The sequence below is a fragment of the Diceros bicornis genome, chromosome 15 (assembly GCF_020826845.1).
Source record: "Diceros bicornis minor isolate mBicDic1 chromosome 15, mDicBic1.mat.cur, whole genome shotgun sequence".
In the NCBI taxonomy this organism is placed as follows: domain Eukaryota; kingdom Metazoa; phylum Chordata; class Mammalia; order Perissodactyla; family Rhinocerotidae; genus Diceros; species Diceros bicornis.
The window spans coordinates 29455792-29473190 of record NC_080754.1 but is presented as its reverse complement, the minus strand read 5'-3'; the positions used below and the strand labels follow the sequence as shown (position 1 = coordinate 29473190).

Below are 17399 nucleotides of genomic sequence, written 5' to 3'. Positions count from 1 at the left end.
TACTCATTTAGTGCTCTTGGGGGCGTAATACTATACTAGGAACTCTGGTATTTTGTTGTTGTTGTAGGAGATACTGTCTATCTCTCTTTCTATATATAGATCTATAAATATATATCTCCTACATATATGCAATATATCTTACATATATAGAAATATATCTCCTACTACATAAATATATATATATTCTCATACACATATCTTCTACCAAAAAAAATTCTCTAGTAATTTCTGGAAAATAGTCCATATTTAAATTTCCCTAGTTGTTGTCACAATGCCTTTTATAGCTTGTCCCCATAGAACTAATACTGGTGAACTTAAATATTATATAACTACCACTCAGAGCTTCTGAACAGCATGAATAACCAGTGTTAATACATTAAGTTCGTATAACTCCAGCTGACAGTAAAGTAATTTGGTCTTTAAATTATCCTGTGTTAGTATAAGTAAATTTTTGATTTCTTTGAGAGTTTTGTCATACCGTTAACTGATGGTTTCTAAAATAATGTCAGATTTTTAATTTATTGTTTTTAAATATTTGAACTCGAGGATATCTAAAAATACTTCTAATTCTTTGATTTTATTTTAACTTATTATTTTTTTTGTGTTGTTTTACTTTGGTTAGAAGGGCAATTAAAACCACTTGGTTTTACATTCCCAGCCTGGGTATTGGTGGTACAAAGATAAAATATCAGAAATGACTCATGTCTGCAGAATTCACAATAATGATCTTAGCTGCTATCTATTAGGAGGCTAAGTGCCATTGTGCACTTTATGTGTTTTATACTCAATCCTTGTGACAATTCGCAATAATAAGAGGCAAGTTACTAGAGGTTAAACTTGCCTAAACATGTAGCTAATTGGTGATGGAGTAGAGATTTGAAGTCAGCACTAACTTTGAAGTTTAAAAAGCCTATGACTTTTACGCTGTGCCCTGCAGGTTCTGATGTGATTGTGACATACAAAATGAGAAACTATTCACTGTTTAATTATGTTATAAGATTGGACTTATTTTACTAATCTAGAGTAAAAATTTTGCTTTCGAGTTATGTTGTTTTAGTAATGCATAGTTTAATTAGAAAATACAAATAGTTTTGAATTTTTCTTTTTCTTTCTTCGCTTCCAGATATTCAAGAATTTTATGAAGTGACCTTACTGGATAATCCAAAATGTATAGATCGTTCAAAGCAGTCTGAACCAATACAGCCTGTGAATACTTGGGAAATTTCCAGCCTTCCAAGCACTACTGTGACTTCAGAAACACTGCCAAGCAGCCTTAGCCCTGGTGTAGAGGTAAGATAAAAAAATTCTTCCTTAAGCTATTTTTCAGTGATCAATTTATTGGGGCTACTAAGTTTTTTCATTTTATTAAAATAGATGTTTTGTGGACATATCATTTATAATGGAATAAAGAGGATGGGATTAAAAATATTTTTGAAAAGAAAAGCTCAGAATCTGTGGTGCCCCTGTCTTAAAATGTTGTAAATGGTTCGAGGTCTGAAATACTTGCTTTAGACTATTAACAAATACTTTGCATGATAGACCTCAGTGAGGCTCCCTCTGTGTGATAATTAGATGGAAACTGTACTTTGAAAAGATGGTTTTGCTCTGGTATTTTTTCTGAGATACAGAATATAGTTTTGTGGTTTTGGACAGTTCAGTTACTACATTTATCCCAAGGATTCTCTGTTTCTTATCTTGAAGGATTACCTTATTAAAACTCACTAAAGACTGATTAATAAATTTTTTAAGGTCAACATTGGTTTCTATATTTTTCTGTAGTTAAATTGGTCTATTTCTTTGAGTTTTCATAACTATTTTAGTAATGTTCTTTTTTTGTTGTGATGTATCGTTGTTGGTTGGAGTTAGATATGACGTAACAGAGATATGAAGTATTTTGTAATGAGGAGTCTGTCTGAAGAACATTAGTCATTTGAAGGTGATTGACTGACTTTGATTCTAGTCCCTTCCAGTTAGTATTAGAAAAGTACATGGAAAATTGAATCAGCTTCTGTTTGGGTGAGTAATCAGGGAAAGGTAGTGGTGGGCAGCAACCAGACAGCCCTTTGATAATGAAGTAGACAGTTTTTCAGGTTTCTCTTTTATATTAAGTAACTTAGAACTATAGAATTTTAGAGCAGGAAGAGTCAGAGAACATCGAATCCTTTTCCTTCATAAAGTTGAGGAAACTGAGATCCAGAAGAAAATGAACGACTTGACCTAATTTATTCGGCTAGTTTGGGCAAGTCTACCTTTGCATTTCAGACCTTTTAACACCCAATTCACAGTTCTCTTTACTAATCCTGGTATGTGCTTATGTGTTTCTCTTTGATTAGAGATTCTAGTGTTGTATTGTCTGTGTATCCTTATATTCCTCTCATTTTTTCCTTCAGTTCTTCTTAGATAATTTCAGTTTTCATTCCCTTTAGTTGATATATCATTTGTACTTATGATATTCCATTTCATATAGATTTTAAAAATATTAATCAGTAATACAGTTTCTATTTCACATTTATTGTGGTCCTAGGTTAAAAACTTTGCTTCTGTAAGAAACATGTTAAATTTTAAGAGAATTGACGTTCTTATTTAATTACTTACTAATTTTTTCTATTTTCTGATTTATGGTACTCAATTATGATTATAAAACATAGAGTTCTTGTAGTCAATTTGCCTGTTTTTATAGGAGATTGTTTAGATAATGGCTGGCTCCAGTAAAAGTAAGTGTTCATTAAGGTTAAATAAGTGAACAGTTATGCAAACTGGAAATTAATTTCCATATATATTTCAGCCAGAAAGATCATCAGTGCATTGAATTCCATCAAGAATGGTATTGGAAACATTTCAATTTTTATAAAATTATGAGGCACTGGTACCTAGAATGCTGTGTGCAGTGCTGATTTTTGCATCTCCTGAAAGGTAATATTATGGACATGATAAAGGAACCTAAAATGAATAGGAGAATAAGAACTTTTAGACTGTAAATGTCAGATCTTATTAGTTAGGAAAATGGAGAAGGAAATATGATTACAAAATGTTGCTTAGGGCTTGGCACGTGGAAAATGCTCTAGTAATGTTTGAAATCTGTCCCCATTCATGGATTGACTTAATAAGGGGAACAAACCCTAGGTTTTTAAAAAGAGGGAAAAATCTGTTTGTGTCAAACTTCAGTGAGCTATGGTCAGTTAAAGGGGGGAAGTACCGTTTGGCAGAGAAGACAGAATACCTTGACAGATGTTAGTCTGAAAAGGTTAATAGTTTTGAAACACACTGATGGATGATAATGACTTAAAAAAAAAGGCCTAGAATATTTAGAGATTTAATTTCTATTTCTTTGAGGGTGCAGTAAGAGAAGGAAAGTATATTACCCTATTACCCCTGCATTTACACTTTGGACAGAAAACTTGGCTAAGTGACCTTTGACTCCATCTATTGTTTCAGTTCCTACTTAAGACTCTTAGGGGCATAATGCTTAGGACTGAAAAGAGACTTAGAGCATTTAATTCACCTTTCTTGTTTTACAGTTAAAGAGAATCCACTGACCCAAATTAAAACAAATGCAAAAAAAGGATTTATTGGACTATAACTTGAAAATAATCTGAAAATCATGAAAATATTTTGTTTGTACAAAATATATGTCATTATTACACTTGTGCACTAATTCCTGGATAAAAAAGTAAGATAATCTTTTCCTGACAAAATTGCATGCAACATGATCTTGTCTCTTTCCCTTCATGTTCACTTCTGCAGGGCTATCATAAAGGGGGTTATTTTTGCAAAAGGTATTTGAGGTTGATTAATTTCCACTGGGGCTTGTCTCTCTTATTCTCTTAAAGTGCAAATCTTTGTCTTGTAAAGCATCTATCCACTTTTCTTTGTTGTCTTTTTGTTTTTTTTAGTTGGTAACTAATCTAACTCTTGCCAGATCCTCATTTGTCAATTAATTTGTGGTCTTTTAACTTTGATTCTTCTATTTCTTCTGATGTAGTAAAATAAAAATTAATACCATTTATTTTTAAAGTGACATGATTAGTATCCCATTTTCTTATAACGTTTTTTGGTTTTGGTATGTTTGTCCTTTACTTTGAATGTATGTCTAGTGAGATGTTTGGAATAATGTTTGCTTAATATTAATGATTGTTTCTGGGTCATGGGGATTTTTTTCTTTTTACTACTTTTTTCTATTACTTTTTAAAAATAATGAGCATGTGTTATTTTTACAAAAACAAATATATTCTAAAATAAGAGTGAACGGGCCGGCCCCGTGGCTTAGCTGTTAAGTGGGCGTGCTATGCTGCTGGCGGCCCAGGTTCAGATCCCAGGCCTGCACCGACGCACCGCTTCTCCGGCCATGCTGAGGCCGCGTCCCACATACAGCAACTAGAAGGGTGTGCAGCTATGACATACAACTATCTACTGGGGCTTTGGGAGAAAAAATAAATAAATAAAATTATAAAAAAAAATAATAATAAAATAAGAGTGAATTACTTTTAGAGGTTGTAAGGAAGAGTATTTGAAGGGAAGCAAGATGCAAGAGTAGGATAACTTGCCTGATTTAATGAGAAGTTCCAACAGAAAGAGATGTACTATCTTGTCTTAGTCCTTTCGGGTTGCTATAACAGAATACAATAGACTAGGTGGCTTATAAACAAAAGAAATTTATTTCTCACAGTTCTGGAGGCGGGGAAGTCCAAGACCAGGTCACTAGTAGATTCAATATCTAGTGAGAGCCCACTTCAGGGTTCCTAGATGGCCATCTTCTTGCTGTGTCCTCACATTGAGGAAGGGGTGAGGTAGCTCTCTGGGGTCTCTTTGATAAGGGCACTAATCCCATTCCCAGAGGCTCCATCTCCTAATACCATCACATTGAGGGTTTTAGAATTTCAACATATGAATTTTAGGGGGATGCAAACATTCAGTCTATGGCAGTCCTATTCCTGACAATACATTTTGAGTGGGTCAGAGATTCAAAGGTAAAAAAAAACATGAAACCATAAAATAAACTTTTTAAAGAGTTTTGGATAGGGAAAGCTTTCTGAATATGACAACAAACAAAACCCAGAAAAATTAAAAGAAAAGGTTAAGAATGCTGACTTTGTAGAATTTCTTTATGGACTTCACAAAGTTTGATTTTTTTGAACTTTGATTATAGAACTTTTGTATCTTGAAAGGTACAATAAACAAATGAGAAATGATACACTGGGAAAAAAATTTGTCACATTTATGAAGAAGGGCTAATTTCCAACTCAAACCTTACAGATCAGTAAGAAAAAAAGCTAATGTGCAATAGGAAAGTGACCGAAGGACGCGAATGGACAGTTTAGAGAGAGAGAAATACAGATGAACCAATAAGCCTAGGAAGAGATGCTCGATCCCACTTTTAAAAAAATGCAAATTAAATTAACAATGAGAATATTTTTACCTAATTTGATTGTCAAAGATTAATTAAATGGGAGGAAACAGAAAACTCTTATGCTGTTGGTAGGAGAGTACAGTGATGCAATCTTTTTGAAAGACATCTTGACAGTATATTTATGTCCTTTGGTACAGCATATGTTACAGATGTATTCACACATTATATATATGCATATTCATTGCAGTATTTGTAATATTAATGAAAATCAACAGGGAAACAATCTAAATGATTATAAATAAGATGATGGTATAGCCACTTAATGCAATATAAAATAGCAGGCATAAAAATACAGTCTATATATCTACTCTATGTTATTAAATGATTGAAAGCAGGTTGCATGCCAGGAGGTGTGGTATGACTCTGTAAAAGAGAAAAAAAGTATGAGGTTAGTTATGTCTGGAAGAATACACACTTAGTCTGCTTTCAGGAATATACTCTTGTTTTCAGTTGTCCCTGCTATCTCCATGCCCCCTGTTTCAGCCCTTCTGAGTTCATCTTTGGGGGAGGGAAGTTATATGACTGAGTGGTATAGGGAGCATATCTCCTTTACCTTTTTCTTTGACCTTGTGATTTAAGGCTTTAAAATAATCCATCTGCTTTAATTTAAGTAGAGTTTTTGGAGATGGTAGAGTTAAAAGCATATATTCATTCTACTAGGTTTAATATGAAGTCCTCTAAACATCGACTTAAAAAAATGTATGGGGGCTGGCGTGGTGGCATAGTGGTTAAGTTCGCGGGCTCCACTTCAACAGCCGGGGGTTTGGATCCTGGGCGTGGACCCGTACACCGCTCATCAAGCCATGTTGTGGCGGCATCCCACATACAAGATAGGGGAAGATTGGTACAGATGTTAGCTCAGGGACAATCTTCCTCACCAAAAAAAAAAAAAAAAAAATTTATTGAAGTACTGTGTAATATTCATACATAAAGGTGTGCAAATCATAAATGTATAGCTTGATGAATTACTGCATGGTAAATACACCAGGTCAAGAAAAAGAAAATGGAATGACTGCTAATGGGTTCTGGAATTAGTGAGGATGGTTGCACACTGTGAATATACTAAAAACCATTGAATTGTACACTTTAAAATTTGATGAGTTTTATGGTATATCCATTATATCTTAATTCAAAAAAATATGCCGGTACTCCAGAAGTCACCCTTGTACCTTTCCTCTTTACTCTCTACTCCCTCTTCCTCAAAGAACCATCCTGATTTCTAACACCACAGATTAGTAACAGATTTATATAGTATGTACTCTCTTACATCTAGCTTCTTTTTTGTATATTTGTGAATTTCATCCATGAGTTGAAGCTTTTTCATTCTTACTCCTGTAAAATATTCCATTGTGTGTTATACCACAGTATATTTGTCCATTCTATTGATGGGTATTTGGGTTGTTTCCAGTTTTGGGTTAGTGCTGCTTTGAACATTCTTGTACAGTCAGTTCTGCCATAGCACAACATATATGTTCTTAAGAATCACCACACTGTGCACAGTTGTGCAATAAAAACCACAGGGCAAAAGGGGAAAATGGAATTAGTGACTCAAAACTTAGTGAGTGATACTTATTTAAAAAAAGGTAAGAACCTAATAAAAATGGCAGCACAGTTTCACACGTGTTAAATGGTTAAGAAATATATAAATACTACAATAAATATGGCATTTTACCTTGGAAAAAATCTTGTTTGCTGTGGGAGTGTGTGTCTGGGTTGCAGCTTGTGTGTTATTGTGAAGTGCTGGCTGGGGGAGTTAATCTGAAATCCAATGAAAAGTTGTAACACCAGATGTGAATGAGTGTGACTCATCACATTCAATGAACTAAAGTCTGAAATGTGTGTGTTTTGTGTGTTCCCATGTGGCTCATTTCATCTGGGTGCAATTTTCTGCCCATACCTAGTGTTTCTCATGGATAAGATTGAGCATAAGCAAGTATGAAATTTGCATTATGTTCTTATTATTCCCTCATATATTAATTATGTTAGAACAAATTTGCATTTTCCAAACAATATTATAGCAGAACTGCATGTGTATGTTTTTTGGTGCACTTGTCTGTGCATTTCTGTTGTGTCTATACTCAGTTGTGAAAATGATATATGCGCATGTTTAATTTTAGAACATGGCAACAGTTTTGCAAGGTGATTATGCCTGTTTTTATAATTATCACCAATATGTGCAAGTTTCAGTTGCTTCAGATATTTGCCAATGCTTTTTTTTTTTTTTGTGAGGAGGACTAGCCCTGAGCTAACGTCCGATGCCAATCTTCCCCTTTTTTCTTGAGGAAGATTGGTCCTGAGCTAACATCCGTGCCCATCTTCCTCTACTTTATATGGGAGCCCGCCACAGCATGGCTTGCCACGTGGTGCGTCGGTGCGTGCCTGGGATCCGAACCTGCGAACCCCGGGTCGCCGAAGCGGAGTGTGCAAACTTAACCGCTTGCACCACCGGGCTGGCCCCGGCCAATGCTTGTTATTGTCAGTCTTTTTATTAATAATTTTAACCATTCCAGTAGGTGTGTCGTGGTACTTTATATTGTTGTATTTGCATTTACTCTATCATTAACAAGGTTAACAATTAACATTTTCTTATTATACATTTTTGTTATATTTTCATATGTTTATTTTTCATTTTGTTATCTTTCGTGAACTAAGTTTTTCTATTTTTTTGTTATCGTCTATCTTATTGATTTGTAGGAGGTCTCTATTTGGATATGATTTGTTTGTCAGATATATGTATAACGTATTTTCTCGCACTCTGAAGCTGCTTTTCCTAATATCTTTTACTGATCAAGATTCCTTAAATTTAATCTAGTCCAATTTCTGGTTAATGCTCTTTGTGCCTACTGATGTATTTTCCAACCTCAAGGTCATAAAGATATTCTACTGTATTATTTGTCAGAAACTTTTATTTTGCTTTTCACATTTACGTCTATAATCCGTACTGCAATTTGCAAAATTTCACATGAATCAACATTTCAGTCTGTCTCCATTCTTGCCACTCTAGGCTAAGCCCCCCCCTCGTTGTTTGCCTAGATTATTGTAATAGTCCCTTGAATTGGCCTATCTGCATTCACACTTGCCCCTCTCGAATTTATGATCGTTTTGCCTCCAAGGTTATCTTTAAAAAATGCAAATCGTGTCATTACCCTTCATTCGCTTTCCATTCTTCTCAGAGTGAAGTGGGAAATCCCTCATAAGACTCAGAAATCCTAAATTATTTGACCACTGCCTGTTCATTCACTCATCCTTTAGAACTCTTTCCTTCTTTGGCCACTGGTTCCTCTTAGCTCAGGGTCCCCACATAATGTTCCCTCTGTGTGGAAGGTTCTCTCTTCTTTGGCCAACTGCTTCTCATTTTTAGCTTTTCATTTTAATTGTCGGTTCATCTGTTCATTTGTTTATTCAGCAAATATTGAGCACCAGTTATGTATCATACCTTGAACAAGGTGCTTGAACAAAGCAAAGATCCCTGTCCTCATGGAGCTTACATTCTAGTGGGAAAGCAGGTAATAAACAATAAATTAATAAATTATCTAGTATGTTAGAAGGTGATAAGTGGTATGAGACGAAAAAAAGAGCAGATTAAAAGGATTAGGAATGCCAGATTGGGTGTACTTGGCAATTTTAAATAGGGTATTTGCTATAGGCCTCATTGAGAAGGTGATGTTTGTACAAAGAGTTGGAAAGTGATGCAGCTATTTGAGGGAATAACGAGTGCAAAGACTCTAAGGCAGGAGTAAGGCTGGAATGTGTGAGAAATAGTAAGACGGCTAGTATGGCTAGAACAGAGTAAGGGAAAGAGTAGTGGGAGATGAGGTCAGAGGGTAAGGCAGGGGCAGATCATGTGAAGCTTTTGCAGAGATTTGGAGCGGAGGAGTGACATTATTTAACCTAAACTTTAAAGGGATCACTCAGGCTGTTCTGTTGAAAATACACTGTAGTAAGGGTAAAAGCAAGAGACCTGTTAGGAATCTGTTTCATTAATCCAGTTAAGGATGGATGTGGGCTTGAACCAAAGTGGTGATAATAGAGATGCTAAGTGGCTGAATTATGGATATTTTGAATGTAGAGCACAAGGATATGAGGACAGATTGGAAACGGGTTGTGAGAGTAAGAGTCAGAAATCATTATGAGAGTGTCAAGGGTCATGACAGGGTCACTTCCTGATAGAAGCCTTCCTTTACCTCTGAGATTGTTAGAGCCTCTATTAATAGCACTTTCTACCTCTTCTTGATAATATTCATCACTGTTGTAATTAAATGCTCAAATGTACATTATTTTGTGTGTATTTTGGTCTCTTTACTAGACTGTAAGTCCCTAAGGTTAGGGACTGTCTTATTTATTGAAATATATGTAGTCCTTGCACATAGCAGTTGTTTAGTCAATATTTTTTGAATGAAGTGAGAACCGTGGTTGTTTCCATATTGTAATTAAGTAATAGGCGAAGGGTGATTATATTTTTCCTGACTTTTTATCATAAAAAATTTCTAAGTACAGTAAAATTGAAAGAATAGTACGACCAACATCCATGTAGAGTCAACAATTACCAACATTTTGTTATATTTGCTTTTTTTGTATGTGTATTTTTGGGAAGCTACTTGAAAATCAGTTGCAGACATCATGCACTTAAATTATAAAAACTTCAGCAAACATCTTCTATGAGTAAGAATAGTCAAACATTCTCCTGTATAACCTTAGTACTATTATTACACCTAAGAAAATTAACAATAATTATTTAACTTTCTCTTCAATCCGTATTTATAACTGTCCCCAATCTATCTTTTAGGACTTTTAATTTTTTTGCTAGGAAAGATCCACTCTGCGCTAACATCTGTTGCCAATCTTCCTCTTTTTTTCTTTTGGCTTGAGGAAGATTAGCCCTGAGCTAACATCTGTGCCAGTCCTCCTCTATTTTGTATGTAGGTCGCTGCCACAGCATGGCTGATGAGTGGTGTAGGTCCACACCTGGGATCCAAACCTGTGAACCTGGGCTGCCAAAGCGGAGTGTGCTGAACTTAACCACTACGCCATGGGTCTGGCCCCTCTTTTAGGACTTCAAAAAAAAAAAAAAAAAATCAGAATCCAGATAAGATTCTTGTATTGCATTAGACTGTTAGGTGTCTATTTTTATCTGGGTTTCCCTGATAGCAGAACGTGAGGCAGAGGACTTACATGCTATTACTTTATTTAGGGAGTTCATCCTAGAGAGCACAATTGAGGGAAAAGGTACATATGCTGGGAAGAAGGAAAAACTAATACAAGGATGCTTTCTGCCACTAAGTGTGACTGATTGCTGGATCCTACGTATTGCATTCCTGAGAAGCTGTATATACTGCATCCAAGGAAAGAAAGGGAAACAGTTCATCCACTGGCTTCTAGTGGGCAACAATTCCCCTGCACTTCAGGGTTGTAGATTTGTGGGCGCAGGGGTTATGGTATCTGGTTTTGTGGTTAACAGGAGAGCCCCAGGTGAGGAGGTGAGAGGATGAGAGGTGGACAGGAGGCCAGAGGCACAAGGTGTTGCTAGGCTGCTCAGGGTGAAAGGCAGATGTGAAGATCTGGGGGAGAACATTGGAATGAGTCGGGAGGGCACATACCAAGTCTGGTACAATGTCTTGACTCTCTTATAATCTAGTGGAATAGCCCTCCCCATCTTTTTTTTTTTTCCTTTAAGTGACATTAACTTTTTGAAGAGACCATGCCAGTTGTCTTATAGTATACCACATAGTCTGTATTTGTTTAGTTTGTTTCCTCATGTTGTTTAAGTCATTCCATTAAGTCCTGTCTTTCTGGTAACAGGAAATTAGATATAAACATTGATTAGACTCATTTTTGGTAAGCAGACTTCATAATGATATATTGTATTTCATATTGTATCACATCAGAAAGCATACCATATCAGGTGGTTGCACTTGTGATGATAAGTTTGATTACTTAAAGGTGGTGACCTCTAGATCCTTCATTGTATAGGTATGTTTTTCTCTTTGTAGTTATGAAGTATCTATGGGGGGTAGTACTTTAGCACCTTGTATTAAGTGAATTTTTACCTGATTCACCCACTTATGATTCTTGCCTGAATCACTTATTTCATTAGAGGTTTCAAAATGTTGGTTCCCCTCCCCCCCCAAATTTATCATTCCATTTGTATTTATTAGTTGGTATTCTTCTGTAGAAAGTATTTTTCCCCATCAACTAGGGATGTATCTTTGTTCTTCCTAAAAAGACAGGGTAAAGCTTATATATTTTTTTAGTGACTGGTTTTCAGAGTAGAGTTTATGCAATAATCCCCTATAAAGGTGGCTAATAAGTTTCCTCTCCTTTTTTTTGCTCTTTCTTTTTAAAAAACTACCACTATGGACTGAAAGATTTTTATTTATTCAGTGTTTACAATCCATTTTAGTTATTATTCTTTGGATGCTCAGATTACTGCAAATTTGGGCGATCCCTTGAAGGGATGCCTCTGTGTCCTTTCGACATCCCCTCTTAGTCTTTGAGCACATCCTTGTTTTCTGGCCCAATTTTCCCAAGTTCATTTTGAACTTTCACTGCCCCAGAGCTGGAATCAGCCAGTAATGATGGTTTCTGTTTCTTTGTTCCAGGTGATTGCCTTTTCTTTGAGGTGTTATCTTTGAGAAGTAAGAGAGTCTAGAGACAGGTGACACAGTCTTCCAACTTTAGCCTTAGCCCCAGAAATGGTAAAATAAAATTTGAGAAACATTGCTTGTCTAAACATAATATATTATTAGTATTTTAAAACCAATACAATATATTCTTACTTCCTTTCTTAAAAAACGCTCATGTGTTCTGTAGGAATGGATTATAGTAATCTGTACGAATGGATTATAATAATAACCTTATTATGTTCAAATTGCATAGTTTTAAAGGGCACATTCCCATATATTATTATATTTTTAGATGTCATAGGAGCATGGATTCTTGCTATAGTCTCCTGACATATGAGGTTAAGCCAGATTTTGGTCTGAATTCAGCAAACTGTAGTTGAGGGATGTTGTGACTGCCCAAACTTATATTATTACCACGTAGGAAAACTGATATTAGAACTCACAACTTCAGGCTTCAAGGCAGATGTTTCTATCTTTATTGAATAACTTTCTTGGTAATTGGGCTTGTTACCTAGACAAATGAAAATATCGCAATAAAATTAATAAAATAAGGAGAGAAAGAACTAGTTTTAATAGAGAGAGAGAGACGTAGCAGGCAAGTTTGTAAAAAAGATGTGCGGAAATAATTAATGTAAGAAAATGAAATCCCTCACTGCAGCAGTGGCTGCTGAAAATGGTTTGGTATAATATATTCTGCCACATTTTTCTATGCATATATCTAGTATTAATTTTAAAAACTCCACAAATAATCATATTATACTAATATACTGTTTCTAGCTTGTGCTTTTGCAACTTTGTGTTTCAGCATATCTTAATTATGCTTTAGCTTTCTTTCTGTATCTGTATATGTAGGTGTATCACATTCTAATTAATTGCTACCCGATATTCCTCTATGGATGTGTGTGTTTTTGTTGTTGCTGAGGAAGATTAGCCGTGAGCTAACATCTGTGCCAGTCTTCCTCTACTTTATATGTGGGTCCCAACCACACTGTGGCTGAAGAGTGGTGTATGTCCGCACCTGGGATCTGAATCTGCAGACACCGGCTGCCGAAGCTGAATGTGCCAAACTTAACCACTATGCCACAGGGTCAGCCCCAATATTTGTCTTTTTTGATAGACATTTGGCCTATTTCTAATTTTTATGGTTACAAACTGCTGCAGTGAACCAGAGAGCCAACTGTTTAACTGGATTTGAGAGTTTAAGAAAACTTGGGCATTTTATTTTAAGATCTTCTTTTTCTGATGATAGACATTAGACTGATTTAAAATATGATTCCTTTTCATCTCTTCTCTGAAATAGGGTGTTTTTTTTACTTAGCTTTTAAAACTTTAACTAAAAAAAAAAATAACAGAAAACAAGAACTATTTTATTTTTAATCATTTAACTTCCATTTTTCTTAGTGAAAACCACTTCACTGTTAAGAGCCATTTAGTTTATAATAACATTCTTAAAACTCACTAAGTCTTGAGATGGATAAGTTCCAATTAAGGTTTCCATCAATTTTTAAGGTTTTTAGTTGTCACTTTATGTCATGAATTGAGAATATGTATTGTTTTCCTCTGCCTTATTTTTTCTGAAAGATAGAATTAAATACTGTTCAGATAGACTGATAATTTCTCTGTTTGTTAGAGTAAACTGTTTTGGTTTGCTTTCAGGAAGAATGAAAAGGAAAATTTTTAAATAGTAATCTCATTTCTATTATTCCTTTTTAAAAAATAACTTACTGCTTAACTCCTATTTCTTTGATAAGAACGTTTAAAGTTATGTGAGCACTACCAACCACTACCTTTTACAAATTCTGCTTTGAGTTGAAGTAGAATATTTGTTCTTCTTGAAATTCTTTGCTCCAGTGTCTTTACTTGTGGCATTCCTTCCGACTGGAGTGTCTGTACCTTATCCCATCTTGCCATCTTGCATGGCCTAGCTCAGAAACCTTCTATGTGAGATCTTCACCCATCTTTTAGCTGAAACTAATCTCTACTGAATGCCTGTGTACCTTTGTACCTTTCTTATGGGACTTATATTTTACTGTTATTTAGGCCCTTTTTCAGTCTCTTAAAAAATTTATTATTTTGAAAAAAAATTTACATTTACAGAAAAATTACAATAGTAAAATAAGCTGCCATTTTGTCACATTTGCTTGCTTTCTGTATACACACACATATATATAAACTTTTATTTTATTTTTCCTGACCCATTTGAGAACAAGTTGCAGATAGCATGGTCTTTTACCCTTAAATACCTCAGCATGTATCTCCTTTAAACTAGGATATTTTCCCTAAAATTTTATTTTTTAAATTTTTTATGAACATTTCTAAAAACAACTAGTATATACTTATCAGATGGAGGAAATTTAAAATTGATACAATGCTGTTATCTATACAGTGCTGTTATCAGTCCATATTCAAATTCACTACCTTTCTTATCTTTGGTACTGTCTATTCTATAATTCTGTATCCTTGAAACAGACCTCTACTTTAGTTCTTACTATGGACTTTGGAAGACACCTGAAAAAACTTTAAAGCACAACTTCATGAATTGTCACAATTTTGAATTCCTGCCTTCAAAATAATTGACAGTCCTACATATTGGTGGTTGGCTCCTTTTCCTGTTTCCTTTATCAGTGTCATCAAGGTTCTTATCCTTCTTCCTGATGCTTTATTTCTCTGGCAGAATGTCTCTGTCTCTCAGAGACAATACATCACAGAGACACTAGTCTGAACTCCCTCTTCCCATCACCAAATTTACAGTGTTCTCTCATTTAATTCCATGTTTGCTTGTTTTTTTTTGGTAAGGAAGATCGGCCCTGAGCTAACATCTGTTGCCAATCTTCCTCTTTCTGCTGAGGAAGACTGGCCCTGAACTAACATCCATGCCCATCCTCCTCTATTTTTTGTATGTGGGATGCTGCCACAGCATGGCTTGATAAGCGGCATGTAGGTCTGCGCCCAGGATTCGAACCTGTGAGCCCTGGGCCGCCGAAGCGGGGCGCATGACCTTAACCACTGTGGCACCGGGCCAGCCCCTAATTCCAGTTTTTTTTTTTTTTTTTTTTTTTTTTTGGTGAGGAAGATCAGCCCTGAGCTAACATCCATGCTAATCCTCCTCTTTTAGCTGAGGAAGACCGGCTCTGAGCTAACATCTATTGCCAGTCCTCCTGCTTTTTTTTTTTCCCCCAAAGCCCCAGTAAATAGCTGTATGTCATAGTTGCACATCCTTCTAGTTGCTGTATGTGGGACGCGGCCTCAGCATGGCCAGAGAAGCGGTGCGTCGGTGCGCGCCCGGGTTCTGAACTGGGGCCGCCAGTAGCGGAGCGCACTCACTTAACCACTAAGCCACGGGGCCAGCCCTAATTCCAGTTTTTAGGTGGTATGTTATAAAAAAAAAAAAAGTACGAAATTTGAAATAATGCACAACCCATATGCAAAGCCCCTGTAATTTAAAAATTTCATCAAGACCAAAACTGATGTTTACTAAGTGCGTTGTACATGAGATGTCTGCAAGTGATTTTGATGACCACTATGCTGTTATTTTACATTCACTATTATATAGGTTTTTATATTTTTATGGTGTTATCCCAGTGTTCAAGTGATGGTTGCTAGTGCTAGAAATGAAGGACATACCCCCAAATCAATAACTTTGAAATGGAAGTGAAATGTAATGATATGCTATGAGAAAAGTGAAACAACTGCCATATTATGCCAAGCTGTTAATCTAGGAGAAAACTTGGCAAAATATTGTACAGTTACTAAGAAAATAAAAGTCTGTGTTAAAGCTTAAGTATGCCACAGTGATTGTAGATTTATGTGCTGCAAGAAGGCATCCCCGATTGGTCTTAATTATGAGTTTTGATTATATGACATTTTCAGTAGCTCATTTAAATAATTTTCATTGTTCTATATCTGTATCTAGTGGTATCTTCAGTATTGGAGCAATGATAGCTCCTCATGTGCTCTTTTTTTTTTGGTGAGGAAGATTGGCCCTGAGCTAACATCTGCCAGTCCTCCTCTTTTTGCTGAGGAAGACTGGCCCTGGGCTAACATCCATGCCCATCTTCCTCCACTTTTATGTGGGACGCCTCCACAGCATGGTTTGCCAAGCGGTGCGTTGGTGCGCACCCTGGATCCAAACCGGTGAACCCCGGGCTGCCACAGCGGAGCGTGCGCACTTAACCGCTTGTGCCACTGGGCTGGCCCCTCCTCACGTGCTCTTAAAACACCCCCCCTCCCCTTTTTTGGATTGCCACAGTGACACATACTTACTGCAAAAATTCCTAACTTTATAGAAATATGTTTTCAATTATCTGCAAGTTACCTTCTCAAATAATTAGTACTAACAGCGTCTGTTGTGCTCTTGATCCTTTTCTCTTTTGGAATCCCGTTTTCTCCTCTCCTCGTGTAACATCTATAATCTCTTTCTCTTTCTTGGGCCTTTGCTCCCTTCTTTCTTTTCTCCTATAAATATGTTCAAAGATTTCATTACAAGAAAAACAGGCAAAGAGAAAAAATTGCTTCTCAGTAGGACCCTGTAGCTTTCCTTCTCTTCCTAGCTAAGCTTCTTGAAAAAAGTAGTTTACCTTTTTCTTTGTTTCCTTCTCATTCCTAATATACTGTAACCTGGCTTCTGACATTCCTTTTCCACGGTAACTGCTCGCTCTCTCTTTCAGTTATTTATCTTTAAAAACAAAAACCCCTCTGATTACAAAGATAATTCAGGCATATCTTAAAACATACATTTACAGAGGAATATGCATTCTTGAAAGTCAGTCTTTTTTTTTATATTTTGTCCCTGAGGTAACCTCTTTTAACCATTGAGGTATATTTGTTAAGCTAATCCTATACATTAATTAATATATTATTTAGCTCATATATATATATATATTTAAAATGAGATATATATATATATATATGTATCATTCTGTAACTTGCTTTCCATTCTTTACGTTTAGATTTATTGCAGTACATTGTATAATGTAGGGCATATTGCTTAATTTCTCTTCCTTTAGTTTCATGATCTGTAAAGTGAAGATGGTAACAACTCACCTCATATGGTGCTTGTAAGTATGAAATACAGTAATTTATGTAAAACTTAGATCAGAGTCCAACACATACATTAAGTGCTCAATAAATGGTAGATTTTTAAAATAAAGAACCTTGTTTATATTAAAATGTTGCATACTCTGTAGTAGTACTTTATCAGTGTAGCAAAGGATAAGGAACGTGAATCCCTCTTCAACATCATTTTAGGGCTTTACCTTCACTGATTGTTTTTTGTGGCATTTGCTGTAGTCTGCTCTCTGCTTTTGAAATTTTTTTCTCTTCTTGGCAACTCTTTGCCCTGTTGGATAGTCTTCTTTTCGTGTCAGTGT

General features: G+C 35.7%; 1 protein-coding gene across 10 annotated transcripts in view; it reads left to right on the top strand.

Moving 5' to 3' along the window:
• The window catches only part of DLG1 (discs large MAGUK scaffold protein 1), a 289399-nt gene that overhangs the window by 16641 nt on the left and 255359 nt on the right, over positions 1–17399 (top strand). For all 10 annotated transcript variants that reach the window (XM_058556076.1, XM_058556073.1, XM_058556078.1 and 7 more), the window contains exon 4: positions 1124–1290. In XM_058556076.1, the coding sequence (XP_058412059.1) occupies positions 1124–1290 (167 nt within the window). The remainder of the gene's footprint in view (positions 1–1123; positions 1291–17399) is intronic.